Source organism: Perissodus microlepis, chromosome 7 (genome assembly GCF_051167445.1).
Source record: "Perissodus microlepis isolate ML-2025 ecotype Zambia chromosome 7, ASM5116744v1, whole genome shotgun sequence".
Taxonomy (NCBI): Eukaryota; Metazoa; Chordata; class Actinopteri; order Cichliformes; family Cichlidae; genus Perissodus; species Perissodus microlepis.
The window spans coordinates 43,131,103-43,152,246 of NC_140467.1; the positions used below are offsets into that span (position 1 = coordinate 43,131,103).

Below are 21,144 nucleotides of genomic sequence, written 5' to 3' on the forward strand. Positions count from 1 at the left end.
TGTTGGCAACACTTGTTGAAGCTGATCAAAGCAGAGTTGGGCAGAACGTGAATGTGTAAACCACGCATATATCATAAAATAATATAAATGACAAATGTTATGAAAATCTAATTAAGTTTTGCGTGTCTGAAAGACAAAAATATCGGCGGATATATCACAATTTTAAAATCCCCAAATATTGGTGTTGCTATCTGTCTTAAAAATCCCATATATGTTAAGTTGTAACATTGTTGCTGCAGTTTTTTGATTTTACAAAGCCAGCCAATGGCCAGAGTAGAGGCATTTGTAGGCTGGCCTAAAATTTTAGGAAGCACTGACGGAAATTGTTTCCTTCTTATTTTGCCAGGTACTGTCCAACCTGTAAGAATGACACCAGTGAGGTTGTCAAGGCAGGCGAGAAGCTTAAAGCCAGCAAGAAGAAAGCCAAAATGCCTTCTGCAACCACCGAGAGTCAAAGAGACTGGGGAAAGGTGAGACCCAAGGGCACCCTAAGGCACACATACAGCAAAGGTGGACTGACAGCTGCTCTGTAAGAATGAAAGTGAATTTCAATAGAAAGCTGGAGGGAAGAGTTCATATTGTCCTGAAGAAGCAAAGGCCATGTAGACAAATACAAATAAAACAATAACAAAGCAGGTTTTTTTTTTTTTTCTCAAAGGGCTTTTCTCTGTTTTATTATCAAAACACTAAAAAGTGCTTCACTCCATCATATTGGCTATGACAGACAGAAGAGGCGTTTTACATCTCAAAAACTGAATAACCAGATCACTGAAGGAACTAACGGTGAACATTTATACTTCCAGTGTAGTACATTTTATAATGGAAACAGTATATTTACATAGAAATGTTCATAATGTTTTAACATGACTTACTTTACTTTAATGTTTGTTTCCTTACAGTTCATTTCTGCTGTGAGTTTGATAGTTTGTTTAGTCTTTGAAGTCTGAAAAAAAATTAGTTTTCGTTTAGTAGCTTCGGTGTTAGCTTTAATTTTTTATTCATTATTATAATAGCTGTGATCTTTGTCATAAGTGAGATAGAAGAAATTAACAAAGCAAAACACTTTAGACACTCTGAGTTTCTGTAAGCATGTGCATGAAAGTCTCACCAGACAGGCCATGAGGTCTGCGGCGCTCCAGACTAAAATTAAATATATTTACAGTATAGTTTTATGTTGTTTTACGTAGTTTTGTGCAGTAGTTTTCATGTTTTTAAGGTGAAGCTTTTATTTTTGTTTTAGTGAGACACAATTGTTTTTTCTTCACACCGTTTCAGTTTACTCTAATGACCTCACGACAAACTGCTATAAGAAGAAAGCTCAGGCCATGCAAGCAAACATCGTTGTATTTCATTCACTTTATCCAAGCTGCCTTTTCTTCAGTTTACTTTTTACATGTTTGCTGTCAGTTATAGTCTGTTGTGTATGTTGCATTATGTTTGATCAGCTTGTTTCAAATTAAGTTTTCATGTAACAGACATACTCCATTTATAAGGCTTTATTGAACGTCTCATACATGTGGCTCCATGGTGTTGTGGTTAACACAATCATCTTACACACCAAAGATTCCTGGTTTGAGACACACACATAGCCTCAGTGGGGCTCACAAGCTAGCTTACACAGTGCTGTTCCTACGCCCGGATAAATGGGAGCATTTCATCGGGAAGAACATCCGGTGTAAAACCTGTGCCAAATCAAACATGCAGATCCATCTGCTAGGGGAGACCCCTTGGGATAAAAGGGAGCAGCCAAAAGTAGCCTTTTAATAAGCAGTAGTTATAATGTATTATAAGTTAAGCATTTATTAAGCTTTATACCGCCATCCCAAAGTGACTTTATAAATTCAGTCTTTCAGTCACAATATACTGATTTTGTCTCTAATATTGAATTTAAAATTTATTGTCATGTCAAAAACAGGCAGATGATAATACTGTAAATGGCCAAGCGGTCTAAACAGACATGATTGGTTTCACTTGAAAGTTTATCACAGCTTTTTCACTATTAGCAACAACTACACTGCAGCGTGGTTACACACTTTACAGCTGAGTAAATAAAGGTTACTGCTGCTAAAGGCATTCATTTTTATGCTACTGTGGTTACTCCTCTCTTACACCAAAAGACTCACATTCCACACCAAACCCGCTAAGTTGGAGTGAGTCACTGATGCAATAGTCACACTCTTCAAAGATGGGGACTGGGTCTGCCACCACTCACGGACGGTCAGCTACCGTCTTCAAAGCAACTTCGGTGCAAAGCAGCAATGAAACAATAACATGGTGTCAGGCAATTTTGAATGGGGTTAAATTGGCAATTACACGCAATCTGTTTGTGATAATGTGATTAGTAACTGAGATAAACTGGTGAAAATTTCAAGTCTGTTACTGTCAACATACACAGAACTGTGCATTAAGCAGAAATTCACATTCATTATTTACAATCTGAGACTCTCTCAGACTGTGTGTTGGCAGTCTGTCTTTGTGTAGAAATGACAATTACTTGTAAACCTTCGCAGATCTGTGTGAGAGTGATTTTAGTCAATCCAACAGAATAGAAATTCAATCCAATCACAGAGCAGACACTGACTTTTTAGTAGTGGCAAGGAGGTCTTATTTCTACTCTGGTGTGACTGAGCACAGGTGCAGATACGCTGTGGTTACCTTACAGATGGCGAACTGTTGAACGTTTAATCCTCAATCCTAATTAACGATCTGTTTGTTTTTTGCCGCTGCGCCTCCACACTCTGTGATTTGCCGGCGCTCTGAGCTAACGCTAGCTGTTGTTTGGCTGGTCTGATGAGTCACTGCAGTTTGGTGCACTGCATATATCAGCGACATTTGTTCATGTTTTTGTGTCTTTTTTTAAAATATTTGCCTATTAGTCAGTTGTTATTAGTCAATTATTAGTATTTTTGGATGCCTTAATGTCCTGGTTTATAATGCCACTTTGTCAAACGTGTTGATTCACAAAACACTTCAATAAATAAAGTGAAGGATGAAATTATGAATTTGACTGAAATTTGCCTTTTTTTTTCTTTTCTTTTTTTTTTTACAATATGGCCAATTGAGTTGTGTATATAGTTAACTTGCACATTAGTATATATGCACAAATTTGGCTTCATAGTCAGAAAATAATAATCTGCTTTACTACATTTTTGCCTTTTTTTTTTTTTTTTTTTTAATGCAGTAAATTTGTATATGCAACCAGAACTACATATATAATATCTAAAATATCATATTAATTTATCATATGTCAGCTAAAACTAGCATTTTGATTAAAAAGTTTGCACATTCTGGTGCATTAACGATTACAGAAACATTAAAAAAAAAATTTTGGTAATTACCAGTACTGTTAAATTTAGGGCAGCTGTGGCACAAACCTTACACTATGTGAAGGTCTAATAAATTTGTTAAGTGCTGTGGATATATATAAATATGTATGAGTAGAATATGTAATTATATATTCTGAGCAGCGTTTGGTATCTGCGGCTCAAGTGAAGGACAAAAAGTTAGCAGTGATGCTCTGTGCTATAGATTTATTTTCCAAATCACACCGCTTTGCTTCAGAATTTAATCTAAAACAGAACAGAAAAAAATGGCACCATTGTGTAAATGAGAGGTCAAAAAAAAAAAGTGAATGAAGTGTCAGACATCATTTTCTCATCACAGGCTAGACGATCGCCTATTGATGTGTTATTGATTATGAAGGGTTTTGATTATTATAATGAGTGTGAACTTGCTCCATTCACTTTTTCAAGGCGTTAGAAGGTCGCATTTAAACTTCCTACTTGGCAAAGCAACAACTGCATCCTTGTATCTGCTGAAACAGAAAATGAGACAGGGAGACTTCTCCCGCTCACTTAGTTGCTTATTTAATTTGAATCTGTTCTAAGCATGCTGTTAAATATTTTCCTCAAAATCCCTTCAGATTCTTCTCATGGCCTGTTTCCATCCTGGCCTTGCTGTCTCTCTGACGCTCTGCGCCGCGGTGTGTGTAATGTGAACAATGCCATTAAGCATGACTTAGCCACTTTCCTGGAACTGCCAGTGGAAAATAACTCCTTTCTTTACCAGAATGCTCCCTTTCTCGGTGGACTAATTGAAAACAGCCTGGCTTGTGTGTTTGGGCACATTTATGCGCCCTGAGTCATGCAGCATTTATACTTGACTTTTCTTATTAACACGATTTTAGAACCCTTAAAATAAAACGCTTTTCCTCGCAAAAGCTGTCTTGCATTCTGACTTTCAAGAACCGTATATGCCACCTAAATGGGATGCTGATCGCTGTTAAAATATAACTGCTGATTAAGCTACTGTACATTTGATATTTGCATGACCGCTGTGCTAAACGAATGCAATATAAAGGCATTTGTGCTCATTTTGGTATTTTTTGTGCACATCTTTGTTCTTTCTTCATATAATTGCAGGGTATGGCCTGTGTGGGGCGTACTAAAGAATGCACTATTGTTCCTTCAAACCACTATGGACCCATTCCTGGTGTTCCTGTTGGTACCACTTGGAAGTTTAGAGTTCAGGTTAGCTGGCGTTATTGTTTTTTTAACATTGCATGATAATCAGATATATTTTGAACATTTAAAGAAAATCATGCCTCACTCTGCACTTCTGTTTCTCCTTCCGTGTATCCCCCTCAGGTGAGCGAGGCAGGGGTTCACAGGCCACATGTCGGCGGCATCCACGGGCGCAGTAACGATGGCTCCTATTCGCTGGTGCTGGCTGGAGGCTTTGAAGATGAAGTGGTGGGTCCTATAATGTTTCTCTCCCCGTGCTAGTTTATTGTGAATCTTGCACGTTTGCCTGCTGTTCGTGATGTTATGGTCACTGTGATCTGTGGTAGGACCGGGGAGACGAGTTCACCTACACGGGCAGCGGGGGTCGTGACCTCTCAGGAAACAAACGGATCGGAGAGCACTCTTTTGACCAGACGCTGACTCACATGAACAGGTGGGGCACTTGGTTGTTTCTGATGTCCATGCTTCTTAATATGAAAGCTGCCTCGCTTCAGGTTTATTTGCTTTAATCTCTTGATTTAAATAACAACATGAACTATAGCCTTCACATTCATTGTCTCGATTTTTAATTAGTAAATAAATCCTTATTTCTGTACTGAAATAAGGATTTCTCAACCATTAAGCCATCATTTCTTTTAATTCTCACATTTAATAAAGATAATTCTGTTTTGCCCGACACCTCCAGGGCACTGGCCTTAAACTGCGATGCACCTCTGAATGACAAAGACGGAGCAGAGTCCAGGAACTGGCGAGCAGGAAAACCTGTACGAGTGGTCCGCAGCTCCAAAGGTCGCCGCATTAGCAAGTATGCTCCCGAAGAAGGAAACCGCTACGATGGCATTTACAAGGTATCGCCAAATCTTGTCCACCTGAAATACATCTGCTTACTGCAAGCAGCACTGCATAAAATACAGTGTCGATATAGAGTGCAGGTTGTGTACAAACTTACAGAATGATTGAAGTTTTAAAAGCTGCCTTTCAAGCTATATGGGATCCTATTACAGCCGTGTTTCTATAACTAACACTGCGCTTCTAAATCTTCATCTTCTTCTGTCTTAGAAACCGTTTGTCACCAGTCTTAAGTCAGAGCTGCTTCAAAACTTCAGTTCACTTTTTTTTTTGAATGAAATTTGCTGTGGTTGATGGCGGCTCGTAGGTGGTAAAGTACTGGCCAGAGATCGGGAAGTGTGGTTACTTGGTGTGGAGGTACCTGCTGAGACGAGATGATCAGGAGCCAGCGCCTTGGACCCCTGAAGGTGTGGAGAGGATCAAGAAACTTGGCCTTGCTGTTCAGGTTAGATATGTGTCTTAAATTAGGCACGTGTGCCTTTGTTGGTGCACTTCATTTCTACTTTTCAAAATTAGGTTCAATCTTCTTTGTCTCTCCCTGTGCGTCTGCAGTACCCCCCAGGCTACTTGGCGGCCATGGCCAACAAATCAAAGAAGGAGGCTTGTGCTCGACCCGGTCGGGGCGGCCGCAGTAAGCACTATCCCGGGAGGGGGCGGCCACGGAGGCAACGCAAGATTAAGGAGAAAGAGGAGAACGATGACAAGGAGGAGGAGGACGAGCATCCAGTGGCCAATGTGGAAGAGGAGTCTCCACAAAGTAATGGAGTGCAGAAGACAACAAGAGATAGTGGTGGGTGCTTTTAGAAGCTCAAAGCAGGTCAGACAAGGTATTGTGAGACGAGGACAGGTGAGACCAGTGTGATCACTGAAACTGTTTTGAAGATGGGAAATGAATATTTAAAAGCACAAACTCCACTAGGATATTTTTTTTACCTAGCCATACACCACTGTAAATATATATATTTTTTTTTAGTCTCCGAGGATAGATCCTTCTGTTTCTGAAGTCTTAGTTTGTTTTCTCAGCAGAGTCAAAACCGGTGGAAGAGCCTCCTTCTAAACGGGTGAAGATAGAGGAAACCTTCCAGCTGTCAGAGCAGCAGCAGCAGCTGATCCAAGAGGACACAGCCAACAAGAAACTCTGGGATGAAGCCATGGAGCACCTTAAAGAGGGACCGGTATAAAATTTAGTATACCACAATACACATCTCTGGTTTATGTTTATAAAAAATGTTAAGTATCTCACAGCAACTCGTTCCATGTGCTCTAAATAATAAATCTTCTCGATGTAAGAAGATTTACTGACTGAGATTTACAGCCTGTCTGTTGCTGTTGCTTTAAAAGTAAAGCAGGTTAAAAAGGCAGCAACATCGCCATAATTTAAAATTGCTACAACTTTAGTGTGTTTGTTTCTTTCCCACCTTCATTCCTTTGACGTTTCTTTTTGAAGAATTTCCTTCGCAAGATGGAGCAGATCTTCATGTGTGTGTGCTGCCAGGAGTTGGCCTTCCAGCCCATCACCACCGTCTGCTCACACAATGTTTGCAAGGTATAGGATTTTTTTTCTAACTATTATGTGGACATGCTGCGGTTATTGTTTGTTGATTATTATTTCATTTTGACTTTTTGTTTCACTAGGTTTCCACATTAGGTGTGCTTGTTTCAGTTTAGCTTTTTATTGTTTGAAATGTTTAGTTTGTTTAAGTCTCAGTGTTTTAATCTTTTTAAGTATTATGCCAGAGGGAATGATTTTAGCAAGTACGTCAGTACAGGTATAAACATGTTGATCAAAGCTTCATCGGACTTCAAGTATTAAACAAATACTTAAAATAAGAAAATTTTACCTATATTTTATATTGTATATTTTAGTTTTTTGTCCACATTCACAAAATCACATATTACTTTTAATATTTTTCAAGAATCTAGTTTATTACTTTATTATTTTTGTTAAAAATGTTTTTTTTTTTCACATTTTGTTTCCGTTTTTTGTTTGTGATGCCCATTATATGGTGTTTTAGGGTGCGTGAAAGCAAAAAAAAAAAGTTCGTTTTAGCCTGTTATTAGGTGGTTGCCGGGCAACTTGATAGCATAATATGTCACGCACAATTGAAGTCTTGCGAATATAAATTAGATTTTATTGTTGAGAAATAAAAATGTTTGATGCAGTGTTATAGGTGCATAATTTTAAAAAACAGTTTATTTAAGCCTGTTGCTCTGTGGTTGCTTGGCAACATGATCACATCAGAATATATGATGAGGATGAGAACCTTCAGGGGCTCAGGTGTACATGTGTACTAAGTTTGCTTAGTCAGCTCCTGATTGTGTAGGGGGAGAACAAACACACAGTCTTCATGTATTACAGTAACGTTCACCCTTCTCTTCACAGACCTGTCTCCAACGGTCGTTTCGCGCAAAGGTGTACACCTGCCCCGCCTGCCGCCACGACTTGGGCAAGGACTACGTTATGACCCAAAACAAGACGCTTCAGATGCTGCTCGACCAGTTCTTTCCCGGCTACAGCAAGGGCCGATGAGGTCGAAATCACGTTTATAAGTAGGAGACACGCACATAAGCACCCATTCTGTGCACCCTCGTATACTGTCAAGTACCTAGAGCTCCACTTTAAAATGCATTGCACACTCATAATGTACTTACCCTCGGGCTAATGTATATTGCATATACAGCCATTTATGTATACAATCATTCATACACAAACAACCTCAGTAGGGACTGACCTCATCTGTTGAACTTGGACTGTCTCCATCAGCATCACCAGCCTGAAAAATCAACCGAGGACATTTTTTAAAACTTCCTGCCACACGAACGCACACGAAAACCAATGCACAAAAAAAAGAGTCCCCAAACTCACGCTCACACTAGCCATCTCAACAGTTTTTCCCTTTCCACCGTGTTGTCCACCGGTTCAATTAATTGCGTTATGCCGTCAGAGTGCAAATTCTCCCCCGGCAACATCACAAGCTCAGCAGTTAAGAGTTTAGTTTCCTGCCACCCTGTTTGCATTTTGTGTACCATGCATGCAGCTTTACACCAAAGCACTGAGCCAATCGGAGCCGTTTCTGAGCTGGCTAATAAAAAGTGGCCGGTGCTAGGAGGCGGCGGAGGTGAGTAGGTCGTTTGACTGAGAGGGTGCCCACAGAGTTGATCTGTTGTTAATGTGCATTTATAATGAAATGAAGCACACTATGTCTTATTCCCATGAAGCACTTTATTACCGACATGTTGAGCAGGCTTGTTTTGTAGGTTAATCAGGAGCAAGTGCTAACATCCTGCTCCTCATGTCACTTGGAATAATGCCATTGCTTTGCCTTGAGCTAACGGGAATAGCAGATGTCTCACCAGGGGTAACTTTCCTTGTATTGGCAGGGAACACAAATTGGCAACTGCATCCAGTTTGTTTAGAGTGCTGGAAAATTTATGGTTCCAACAAAGCTGCAAATTTTACATACTGATGAGACGCACCAGTGAGTCCCCTCTTTACGTTTTACGTGGAGTCAGAAAAGCCATTTGCTTTAATAAAGACACAAGGCCACAGGGCCGATTATGGGCAAGGATTGCAGGAGTCTGCTTTTAAAAAGTAACCTCTGCTGGTGATTTGTGCCTGAACATGAGATAGAACAAACGCACTGTTGAAACTTCTTCAGAAGCACTAAAAAGTCCAACAGTGTCAGAAATGTGTTAAACGTCACACACGGAGGATTATAAATATAGTTCTGGTTCACGGTTGTACTTATTAAGTCAGATGACATCGACAAAACTGTCCTGGTATGTCAGGTCCATATGTTCTGGTGTTTTTCAACAAATGCTTTGATGTAACAGGAATAAAAGACTAAAGAGTTTTTAGATGCACTTCTGTTTCAGTGACTGGTGTCCCTGCACTCAAGAAGGCCTTCACATAAAGCTGGTTGGTCTTTATTGTTCATCTGCTGCTGTTCTACCTGTTAGTTAATGGTCGGTGGAGAGCTCTGGAGGTGTCCAGCATGATGTTATTCTCCTCTATTTTGGAAAACTACTTTTTTAAAATGCTTTTTTTAAATTAAAAAAAAAAGATTATTATTATTTTTTTTATATTTAGCGACCCATCCCTGATGTTAAACTAGACTACTAAAAGCACTTGGAGTGCACTGCATAAATCATTAGCTTCTTTGAGTTTGAGACACTATAACAATACCTAGTCCAGGATACTACTGACACTCAAAAATATTCTTACTTATAAGTTGTTTGGGTTTTTTTCTTTCTTTCAATGTTTGACCATAAATCACATTAATCCCCAATTGTTATTGAACTTCTTGTTCTTTATTTGTATGTTTGGCTGCATAGTAACACGTGGTGACAGTCCTGTCATCACCTGTTGGACCCAAACACAGCACATCCTCACCCCCATGTTCACTTACCTTGTGTTATTTTTTTCTGCTGTTGCCTTTCATCAGATATTTTGTTGACATTGAATTCAGAAGCCTCTGTGCCCTCTGACAGTATCATACTTTAAAAAGGTGTTGCTTTAATTGTGAGCGCGGGAGGCAGATTCGCACCTCTTTCCAGTGCTGATATGGTACTTTAAAATGTCCAGGGTTGGCAGGTCTGATAGCAGCTTTAACAAACGCCTCACGGAGAGCAGCAGCGGCGCAGTCTCGGACAGAGGTCACCTGGAGCGCTGATGTTCGGTTCGTGCATCAGAGTCGGCTTTGTGGGAAAAATGTAGCCCTTAAGGTGCAAAAGCCTTCGAGGCACAGACGTGTTTTGCGTAAAGCTGAGACGAGGGCAGCCTCAGCTTTTTTCTTTTTTTTTTAAACTCTGCTGACATTCAGATCAGAGGTGAACGCTGTCTTCTTGTCTGACCCCCTCCCCTCCCCCTCGAACCCCCCCTTCATTGGCAGGCTGTTTGTTTGTGGTGATGTCCTTGTTTCTGCTCAATCATTCAGGATTTTCTTTTTTTTTGTTGGGGTTTTTTTTTTGTTTATTTTTTTCTCTTTTTTATTAACATGCAAGTACAGATGCTACTATGGTCTTTAAAGCTAACTGTGATGTGCATTACTTCCACTGTTGCTTAATATTGTTCAGATTTATTTCTTCTTGCATTGACTGGCAAGCTGATACCCCTCCTTTCTTTCTCTGCCGTGACCTTTGCTTCCTCCTCCTCTCACTCCACTGTCTCCTGCCCTCCGTGAACCTACAGTACTAACAACTTTTAGACGTCTTGTGGACGCTTGGCTTCAGTGCTGTGTTGTTTTTTGGGGTTTTTTTGTTTCGTTTTTTTATTGCACTCTATTGAAGAGAAAAAAAGTTTAAGAAGTCACATTTGATTTTCCTAGAATGCTTACTATTATCTGTGTCTGCACACCTTTTTTTTTTTTTTTTTTTTTTTTTTTTTACTCAGCCATTTTAGTTGCTTCTGTTTTAATCATTAGTCATTTTTTTTATGTTGGCGACTTCAAACATTTGCAGCAAACGCCAGTCTGAGGAGTTTTATTGCTTCATATTGTGATCTGAAATTTTATACATGTCATGATATTACTTGATATGTACCTATTAAATATTTGGATTCAAGAAAGCAATGCTTTGTAATAGTATTTTTTTTTGTATTAACGAGGTAGGATAAACACAGTGTAAACTTCATCCTATTCTTTTTCAAGCTCTGCTTTTTACTGCTTATAATGTATTTTGTTATTATAGTTAGATTTATATATTCAAAATAAAACAGTCAGTAAATCCATCTGACTGTTTTACAGGTAACACAAATATCCAATCAGTCTCCTTGTTGAGGTCAGAGGAAAATGGCCAGATTGCTTTGAGCTGAAGGCTCGAAGCTCAACAGTAACTCAAATAATTAGTCATTACAACCAAGGTAAGGAGACCAGCATCTCTGAATGCATGTCAAACCTTGAAGCAGATGAGCTACAGCAGCAGAAAAGTCACAGCAGGTGCCGTTCCTGTCAGGTAAGAACAGGAAACTGAGGGTACAGTTCACACATGCTCACCAAAATTGGAAAAATGTTGCAGGTCTGATGATTTTCTATCTCTGCTGCGACAGACGGTAGGGTCAGAAATTTTCAGTAACTAAATAAAAGTATGGATCTATTCTGCTTTTGTGTAAACAGTTCAGGCTGGTGGTGATGATGTAATGAATTGGGATATTTTCTCAGCTTTGGGCCCCTTAGTATCAGCTCGATTCAGTTCAGTTTTGTTTTTATAACACCAAATCACAACAACAGTCGTCTCAAGGTGCTTTCTATTATAAGGCAGAATCTCTACAATAATACAGAGAAAACTCCAAGAATCAGATGAACTCCTTTGAACAAGCACTTGGTGACAGCGGGAAAGAAAAACTCCCTTTTAACAGGAAGAAAGCTCCAGCAGAACCAGGCTCAGGGAGGGGCGGCTGTCTGGCGTGCCTGTTGGGGCTGAGGAGAGGAGGACTGGACAACAGACACACTGTGGAAGACAGCCAGAGATTAATAACTAATGATTAAATGCAGAGTGGTGTGTAAACACAAAAGCTGAGCCTCGTTTAAACACCACAGCATTTCCGAGTACTCTTACTGGCCGTGACCATCCCTTTATGACCACAGTGTACCCACTGTCTGATGGCTGCTCTCAGCAGGATCATAGTTTCTTAAACATTACAGTGAAATTTCCTCTACAGTCATAAGATCTCAATGCATATGAGCACCTTTGGGATGTGGAGGAATGGGAGATCTTTGCCACAGAGAATTAAAGCAGTTCTGAAGCCAAAGGGAGTCCATTTCAGTACATAATAAAGTGGCAAGTGAGTGTAAATCCCATGACTCTATAGATGTCTTGACAACCGAATGTATTTAATTATTTAACAATGTAGGGCACCGATAGAGGAAATTACTGGTTTCCTGTCAAATTTAAGATTATACTAGAGTTCAAAAGCTCTAATACAGATAAGACTTGAAATTTCACTACAGCATTTCATACTTGATACAATTCCAATTAATGCAAGCTACCCTTAGGAAGACTGGCCATCTGAATATTAGCACCTACTCCCATTTGAGCCATTTTTGCCACATTTCAGGGGTCAAAATGTAGTTTAGTCATTTCTGATTTTAGAAATGTTGGCTGTGATCACTTAATGGGTCTTCATCAAAATTGTGCTTGTCAGTTTATGGGCAATAATCTGTGAATTGGGATTGATTGTCAGCTGGATGAGGTACTATGTCACCTGGTTATTTTTTATTTTTTTCCAGAATAAAATCTGAAAAGGCAGTCTTCTCTTTGCCATATTGAAAAGGAATTATGTAACTTAAATCAACACTTTATCACCATTTTCTACTGTTAACAAGAAACAGGAAAAAGAGATGATTTAAGCTTTGTGTCTACAAATTTTTAGCACTAAATCTTTAAGTTTGCCTTTAAGTGATGGTTTGGTCCAGATCTGAGCCAGGGCATCACTGAGCTGGTCATGCTGAACGATGTTACAGGCGGCATAACGTTTTCCACAGCTTCTGCAGACACGTTCACACTTATCACATGTGCTCAGGGTGAACCTGCACTCATCAGTGAAAAGCACATGGCACCAGTGATGGAACTGCCAATTCTGGTATTCTATGGCAAATCCCAATCAGACTCCGCGGTGCCGGGCAGTGAGCACAGGGCCCACTAGAGGACATCGTGAAGTCTGTTTCACACCAGTTGTGTGCTGGAGGTCATTTTATGGGGCTCTGGCTTTGCTTGTCCTGTTGTTCCTTGTATAAAGGGGCAGATAGCAGTACTGCTGATGGGTTCAGGGCCTTCTACAGCCCTATCTATCTCTTCTAGAGTAACTGGCTGATTCCTGGAATCTGCTCCATGATCTTGAGACTGTGCTGGGAGACAGCAAACCTTCTGCCAATCTGCACATGTTATTGTGCCATCCTGGAGGAGTGCGATTATATGTGCAACATCTGTAGGGTCCTGGTATCACCTCATGCCACCAGTAGTGATACTGACCCTAGTCAAATCCAAAATATGTGGGGAAAAAAACAAAAGATGAAGAGTGTGAGTAGCTTCCACCTGTAAAATGATTCCTGTTTTGGAGGTTGTCTCATTGTTAGCCCTTTAGTGCACCTGTTGTTAACTTCATTAACCCTAAAGCGGCTGAATCTGATTAAGAACAGCAGACCAGATCAATATCCTACAAGTTTAATTGACTTGATGCTGTACTCTGACTAAAACGTTTTTAATTTTTTAGCAGTATATATTTTACAATTTGCCATTAAAAACAGATTACACCTTTGTAGAAATTTTATTCTATAGTACTGAAAGGATTTGTAAATGCAAACATTTACAAATTCCATTAGTTTGTCTCGTTCACGACTAAGGGTCATAAATGATAAGATTTTTTTTTTATCCATACCTTTTATACATGCATTCAGAAAAACAATGGTAGGCCTGCAGGGTCCTGTTTTTGCACTCCAAGTAGAGTCACACAAATAAAAGAGAATTCAAGTGAAATATCCAACAATACATTACAGACCACAAACCTGAGATTACAGGTATGATAATGTTAATCAAGAGCAGTGCAATCACCTGTGGGTGTACCATGGGAGTCCATGGCCTTGAAGCTAATTTTAGTAAACCACACACTGTGAACACTTATTAACATGCAAATGGTTCCTCTGCAAGGTAACAGTACAGAGTGAAACGCAAACTACTTGAAGGCCGTTCTACCAAATTGTAAGGAAAACCTGGCTGATCTGTGGAGCCATCTAACAGGGGCTAAAAATCACATCGAGTGCCGTGGAGCCTCCTGGTGGTACAAGTGTATTTCAGTCTCAATGTCTTCACCACTGCATATATATTTGTGCGAGCAGCACAAATCGCATTATGATCTAACCCTAACCCTCCCACAATCATATTTGGCATAAAAATTACCTACAAAATACAGCTGCTAAAAACTCAAGACACCACAGCTGAATTTAAAAGCATTGGATAAACAAATACAAAGGCCAATGATCAGTTTTGTTGTTTTATTATCACAGAAGCACAACAGGTACCACTATGCAGGTGAACAACAAATTCAATACTATCACGAAAATAAAATAGTTAAAAAGGAATGCTTATCTGAGAAAAAGAAAAATCCAAACATCACACATTGTCAGATATACATGGCAGAAAGAAGCAAAAGCACTTTGGATTATTCACTTTCCTTTTTGCGTTTTGTACCAATATGCTCCACAAGATGTTTAACTTGAAACTGAAGCACTTACATCAGACACATGCAGTAGCTTTCATCTCTTTTCGCTCCACTTCTATTTGAAATGGATTCATTATCCAGCTCTTAAGTACCAATTATCAGGAGTGTGGCTTAAAAGTTTCCAAATCCACAATATTACCAGAAGGATATTGGTGCTGCAAAATTAAACTGGTCCTGCTGAAAGGTGTTTTTTTTTTTTTTTAATCAATTCGGGGGGGGAATAGAGATATGGGGAGAAGTTTAATGTATTTTTTTTAGCCAATCAAAAGAAAGCTGGAGTACCCGAGTGTAAACCTGATGACTTTTTTTGTTGTACATTCAACAAAAGACTGCTCCAACTCAATTGTGAAAGGAAATAAAGACTTTAACCTAAAAGCCATGACAACTGCAATAAGTCAAAAAAGAAAATCCCTCCTTTTAAAACGACTAAATGGAAAACACTATGAAAAAACATAAAACAAAAAAACCCCTCAAAGGATAGATGCTGAAAACAGAAGACACACAGCTTACAATTTATTCCCTTAAACACAAAAAGCATGGGGAGGTGAGTACTTGCATACAGAGCTACAGCCCAGGGTTTAACACAGACAGTATGTGAGTAAGCTGCGGCTGAATGGGGGAAACCATACAATAGTAAGGAAAACAAAAGACGTAAGCAGGGGAGGTTGTCCGGCGGGCTACTCCTCGTCTGAGGAGTCCCTGTCAAAGTTGTAGGCCATGAAGAAAACATCGGGTCGAGGTGGGACGAGGGCATGGCCCGGTTTCACAATCTCAAAGCCCAGGAAACTGAAGGTACGCACCAGTTTAGCTGGAATGAGAAGGTGGACACATTAAAATGATTGAAAATACATAAGTCCAAATTAACATTGTCTTACAGGGTGGACACAGAGTCAAATAGGTGAAGAAAAAGAAGAAAAAAAAAAAAAAAGCTGTTGGCACATACCACGATCATCTCTGTTCTTGTAAAAGCAGACAAACACGCTAACGACTTTCAGATGTTCTTCAGCATACTCCAAGAGAGCTGCGAAACTGCAGGGAGAACAGAGGGCAGCTTAGCTTAGAAAATGGAAAACAAGCCTGCAAGAAGCACGCTCAACCACAATTGACTTTCTCACGGAATCTGGAGCTTATCCTCAGAGGATTAGATGCATTTTCCTGATTTCTGTATACGCTGTGCTTTTGGTTTCACCTGCTATGTTTCATGGTCAGCAAAAATGTGATTTTACAACAGATCAAAGTTTAAAGCGTGCAAAGGCGCCAGGGTCCAATCATAATCATAAAATGCACACACCAATTATTCTAACTTTAATTGCTTGTGACTGCTCATGAGGCACCTCACATCTGCCAACCTGGAGATCTGCAGGTATTTTCTGCATATTGCTGCTAATCAGGCCTCACCTCTCCTTGCTGCCATCAGGAAGAGGGTCCAGAGGTATCTCCACGTAGAGTGCACTGCTGCTTAGGACAGCATCCCACTGTATTGTCTTGGAAACGGTAGGACGACTTTGGAAGTGGAGTATCCCAGGGCGACCGTTCCCTGGCGGTTCCTCCGTTACAGTCAACTTTCGATCCTGGAATTTAGAAACACTACGCGTGAAAACAGCAGTCTGTGACATCACATCATTATATTAACCCCTGAAAACACTGCACAAAGTGGCATTTCTTCCAACTTACTGAGTAGAGCAGTCGAGCTGAAGGAGTGTGATCCCGTGTGCCATTCCCTCGCCCACCTGGGATCTTCAGGGGTGGGAGAGGGGCATCAGGAGCACCACAGAGGCCCCGGGCCGCGGGTACTACTACAGTGCAGGGAAAGGCTGCAGGCAGAGCAGACAAAGAAAATGTAGTCACACAAACTGCACCCTTACTTTGTGAGGCATCTTTCGTGCAAGTACAGGCACATACATGTCACAGGACTGCAGAAAAATTCATACTCGGCCTGTGTGTTCAAAGAAGAGGAGCAGAAATTCATTTCCTGTAATTTTTTTTTTTGAGGATTTTGTGAAGCATTTCACATTGTGCGCTACTGAAAACTACCTGCAGGCTCTTATTCCTACCAATGAATTATAGAGGATGTTTATGGCACAAAGCGGAGCCAACAAAACCCCGATGGGTCACGTGCAACTGTTTTGTTTGAACTGTGAAGCAGCTGCTGTGTCTACACCTTAATACCCTAGGCTACAGATAACCCAAACCACTGTTGCACTGGGCACACTCATCTCAAAGGAAGTTCTTGTTCTTACAGTGTTTGATCACACTGATATGCTGATTTTTTTTATTTTTTAAAATATTGTGAAGTTTAATTATCTGAAAAACAAATACAAGATTAGAAATTATGCTTACCAAAAAGGTTTTGACAAACTAAACTAGCAAAGGCTACAAACAAACACCAGCAGGTCTGGTCTTTTAAATAATTTACAGTTTCAGTTCCCACAACAATGGCACTATGTTTACAAAGCATCTAAAGGAGCCAGCGCACCAAAGCAGAAGGATGAGGTGGGAGGCAAACAGCCACAAGCGTTTGCTTTTAAAAGTGCAAACGTGGATTTGTACTCTCAAGCTCCAGTTTGAGTGTGGTTAATTCACCTAGTTTAAATTAACAGCTTAATACAGTCAAACGGCCAAATCCACAAACTAAACCTTTACGTGCTGTGATGCAAACTCATAGATTAACACCATCTTGTGGTGTGGTACACTGACAGGTCAAACTTCTTTGAGAACAAAGCATTGATCAAAGTAGGCCTTTTGTTATAGATGATGGTGTAACATGACTGCCTATCAATACAATAACTTAGTGATCACATAGTAAGCTGAGCCTGATTACTTTTCACAATATTGATTAAATCATCTGCTCCTTATTATTTGTTCCCCCCAATTAAATAGCACTTTTCTACTGACTTTGAACACAGTAAGGGCTTTCCTATAACAAGCATCTTTGTCTAGCTCACACTACAATACAGGCACCATGGGAAACTGGTGTTCGGGATCTTGCCCAAGGACACTTCAACATGTAAGACTAGAGGAGAAGAGGGCTGACCTCCTGACCTTGTGGCTAAACTTAAATCTGATGTTAGATAAAGCACTGCTTTATTCACGCTCTACTCTGCTTAGTGTGAATACAAAAGCAGCATCACATCCACACAATTAAGGAGCAGGAATTGAAGAAAAACTAAGGAAATTCTGACTCTTTATTTTACTTTAAAAAAAAAAAGTAAAAGAACAATCTCAAATTGAGAGAGTGATTAGACAAAAAGGAACGATTTAATAAGAATTTTAAATATTTCAGAGATATTTCAGTAGTACGTACAGTAGCTGTGACATAAATTAATACTCTAATGACTACTTAATAGAACTTCTACCCTATTTTTTTGTCTGTCATTTACAAATTTGACACCGAATGATAAAAACCACCCCAAAAAGTCTTTAGTATTGAGCGTTCTCTTCGGTTACAGTGTTATACGTGTGCGCATTTATAATGGTACGTCCATCATTGTGTACAGTAATCTTCTCACGTCACCTTCAGTAAAATGGCAGTTGCGTAATAATTTACCGAGTCAGCTCAAGATGGCAAAGTCAGCAAAACGTGTTCACCTTTTTAAAATCAGTCTAGTGGTATCATACCTCTCGCTTCCGTCCTTTATTTATCTGGGGCCACCAAATGTTTACGGGAACAGCGGGACTAGCGTTGTTTCCCTGTTTCAATGCGCACAGCCCGATATGAGGCGAGTTTTAAGCATTAACAATGTCACACGACAGCTGCCGTATAAAGATCTGCTTCATTCAAGACGGATATCAGTTTACGTTGTCGGCACGTATTTCACAACATGATGTATTAAATTGCGTATTTTCTTTTTACTTTCTTTGACAAAGCGATTAACTGTTAAATGCTGCCTACTTGCTAACTGCAGTGACGCAACTCAAGTTCAACGACGTCTGCGGCTAACGTTAACTAATGCTGGTTAAACTGCTTCTCGGGGTCACACAACAAGCCTACGTACTTTCAATATAAGAGTTTTTAAAAGAATATTAAAAACACAACAGACAAAAAAGTGTGACCTAAAGGGTATTTGATGATACTGCGTTTTACTTAAATGCTATTTACTTCCGCTTTTCTGGTGGGCCGCTAGCTTAGCCACCCCTCCCCCCACATCGCGATTAGCCGTTAGCTTAGTCGAAGTGATGGTACTTACTTCCCAATCATGTCACAAATACCGCTACTCAAATTCGCCATGGTAGTAAGAGGCTGCGTTTTTCCTTCTTTCTCGCGAGCAAAGCAATGACTGTTTAGGATCCGCTGGAGGTTGGATTTTACCATCCGGCCTCGGGTAGAGACACGACGGGCTGACTGCTCTCTGCTGCGCTCCACTCGGTAGTGAACGTTCACGGAGCTGAGAGCTGGTTAAAAAAAAAAAGTCAAGCGACACAAAACGACACAAAACACCACTTCCTATTTTCAAAATAATTGTGAGGACGTTGCGTCTTATGCAACACATTATTTACATGATATTTTTCTTTTAGCATTTGGAAAAACACTTTATTACATGTTCTTCTTATTTACAAAATAAACTAAACTGATCTGCACTAAGATTACATTGCTGCCCGCAACAATGAGAAAGTCGAAACAGATTATTTCTAATATAACAAGAACCTAGTATTCTAGCAATACATCAATGATTTGTCTTAATAACTATATGTCATAAATTTACCTTATTCTCTGTATATTTTATTCATTTCAAATTAAAAATATTAACGGGGACCATTACTGTGAAAGAGGAAAACGCATTAAAACAGCTATGCCTATTTAGAGCTAACTTTACATTACCAAGCTAATGCTAACCGTGTTAAAAATGCTAACGGAAAAGATATTTTAGGGTGCTAATGTAGAATCTCACATTTACCAATATCTGAGAAAACTGACTCTCCCTGATATGTGACTGGAAAATAGTAAATGTGATCTATGACAATGTCTTCTCGAAGCATAGAAACATTTATTTAAAACGGCGATTTCTTCTGTTTATATTCTTTAGCTTGTTTTATGCTAGCACACACCAGTAGAGGGGGGGCTGTGTTTACTGGGCCCGGAGGCACCTAGAGAGAAAAACTTAGAACAAAGGACTGTATATGAGGCCTATATGGTATCTGAACTCGTATTTTCCACAGTATTTGGCTGCATTGCTAAAATAAGTTCATGTGTATGCGTTTGAACAAGTAAAAGATGCCACACTATGACCTGCAGTTTTTCCCTGATTGTATTTTCTTAGAGTATTCCCATGTCACGTTTATCTGGGTGGTTTCACTTAAAATTTAACTGGTTATAAAGGTTTTCAGATGTAATAGAAAATGATCTTACTTGTGAATTGTATATTTGAAAAGTTAGTCAATTGTAATAAGAGCATTTCAGGAAGTCTGCTCAGGTGTGACGCTTACTTACATCACGTATTGTATTGCAAACAATACAGATGCAATAGTGCACACAAAGAATGCGATCACATCATTCCTAAATTACCCCAAACATTTCTTCTGTTTCTGTATTAGTTAATGTAATAGTTGTGTATTTTCTGATTACTTCTTCCCCTAAATGACATTTCATTTTCCTAGCAATATTTGCCAGTCTTTAATCTCTATTTTCTACTTGGTTTAATTTATTGTAACTATAATGTGAAGGGTTACATGAAAAATACCACCTTTAAACTTGTGCTTATACGTTTCTTGCTAGATTTAGATAGATGTTAGGTGGTTTGGTTTACAGAATTTTTTATCTAAGTTTAATCAGATCTATGAAAATTACATCTAAGTTAATATAACAAAATGAGTCAATTTTCATTGGAAAATGAACACATTCTGTGCGATAGCAATCAAGACATGATGGCAAGAATGGCATTCAGTGACTTCGTGCGACGCTCCCTCTGTCCACCAGGTGGCGGCAACATTCTAAAATTTCGTTTTAGTTCAATGATAATTGTTATAGGTTAAAATAAAAAAAAAAGTTCATTGTAAGCTGCATGGAGAAGACCCCACTGATGTTGTAGTGGTAGTAGTAGTAGTAGTAGTAGGTGAGACAGCATAATCAAGTGTATCTTTTCAGATGAAAAAAATAAATTGTGTTTGTGAATCTTCTTTCAGTTCCATCTGCACTACAACACGCCTCATAACAGCCTCAAAAACACAGTGAAGCTATACTCCCAAAACACAAGGATAACCACACCTAATTTTCACACACTGAACTCAGTTATAAAACATATTTGCAGCACTTAGGAAATTTATTAGAACACCTGTCAAAAACATGAATTTTTATCACAATGTTGTGAACTTTCAACCACTAAAAAACAAAGTTTTCTGTTCATGAAGTATACAACTTCAATTTATAATCTTAAAATTAGAAAATTCACGGGTGACAATCAAAATATTTTAGCAATAAAATAGAAATATTAATATTTAAATAGAGATCTAGTGCATACTTGTGTATTAACCATTACAGAAACATAAAATATGATTTTAGTGATTAGCAATACTGTTAATATTAGGGCAACTCTCACGTAAACTTTACTCTGGTTAACAGAT

The 21,144-nt window shown here is 39.3% G+C and overlaps 2 protein-coding genes across 5 annotated transcripts in view; one reads left to right on the forward strand and one right to left on the reverse strand.

Annotated features, from left to right (window-relative positions):
• uhrf2 (ubiquitin like with PHD and ring finger domains 2) overlaps positions 1–14,787 on the forward strand; it is a 55,655-nt gene extending 40,868 nt beyond the window's left edge. For 3 of the 4 annotated variants that reach the window (XM_084935238.1, XM_084935239.1, XM_084935240.1), the window contains 10 exons: positions 347–470; positions 4,422–4,529; positions 4,647–4,751; positions 4,850–4,956; positions 5,209–5,371; positions 5,680–5,817; positions 5,925–6,162; positions 6,396–6,547; positions 6,820–6,918; positions 7,756–14,787. In XM_084935238.1, the coding sequence (XP_084791364.1) occupies positions 347–470; positions 4,422–4,529; positions 4,647–4,751; positions 4,850–4,956; positions 5,209–5,371; positions 5,680–5,817; positions 5,925–6,162; positions 6,396–6,547; positions 6,820–6,918; positions 7,756–7,902 (1,381 nt within the window). In that variant the 3' untranslated portion in view covers positions 7,903–14,787. The remainder of the gene's footprint in view (positions 1–346; positions 471–4,421; positions 4,530–4,646; positions 4,752–4,849; positions 4,957–5,208; positions 5,372–5,679; positions 5,818–5,924; positions 6,163–6,395; positions 6,548–6,819; positions 6,919–7,755) is intronic. The other variant, XM_084935241.1, reaches the window with a different exon arrangement.
• oaz1b (ornithine decarboxylase antizyme 1b) lies at positions 14,346–18,982 on the reverse strand. The gene is given in 6 exon segments (XM_084935242.1): positions 14,346–15,394; positions 15,530–15,615; positions 15,985–16,157; positions 16,261–16,347; positions 16,349–16,400; positions 18,774–18,982. Coding segments are annotated over 6 exon segments (654 nt in total). The 5' UTR covers positions 18,899–18,982; the 3' UTR covers positions 14,346–15,263.
• Between the last annotated feature and the right edge of the window lie 2,162 nt (positions 18,983–21,144).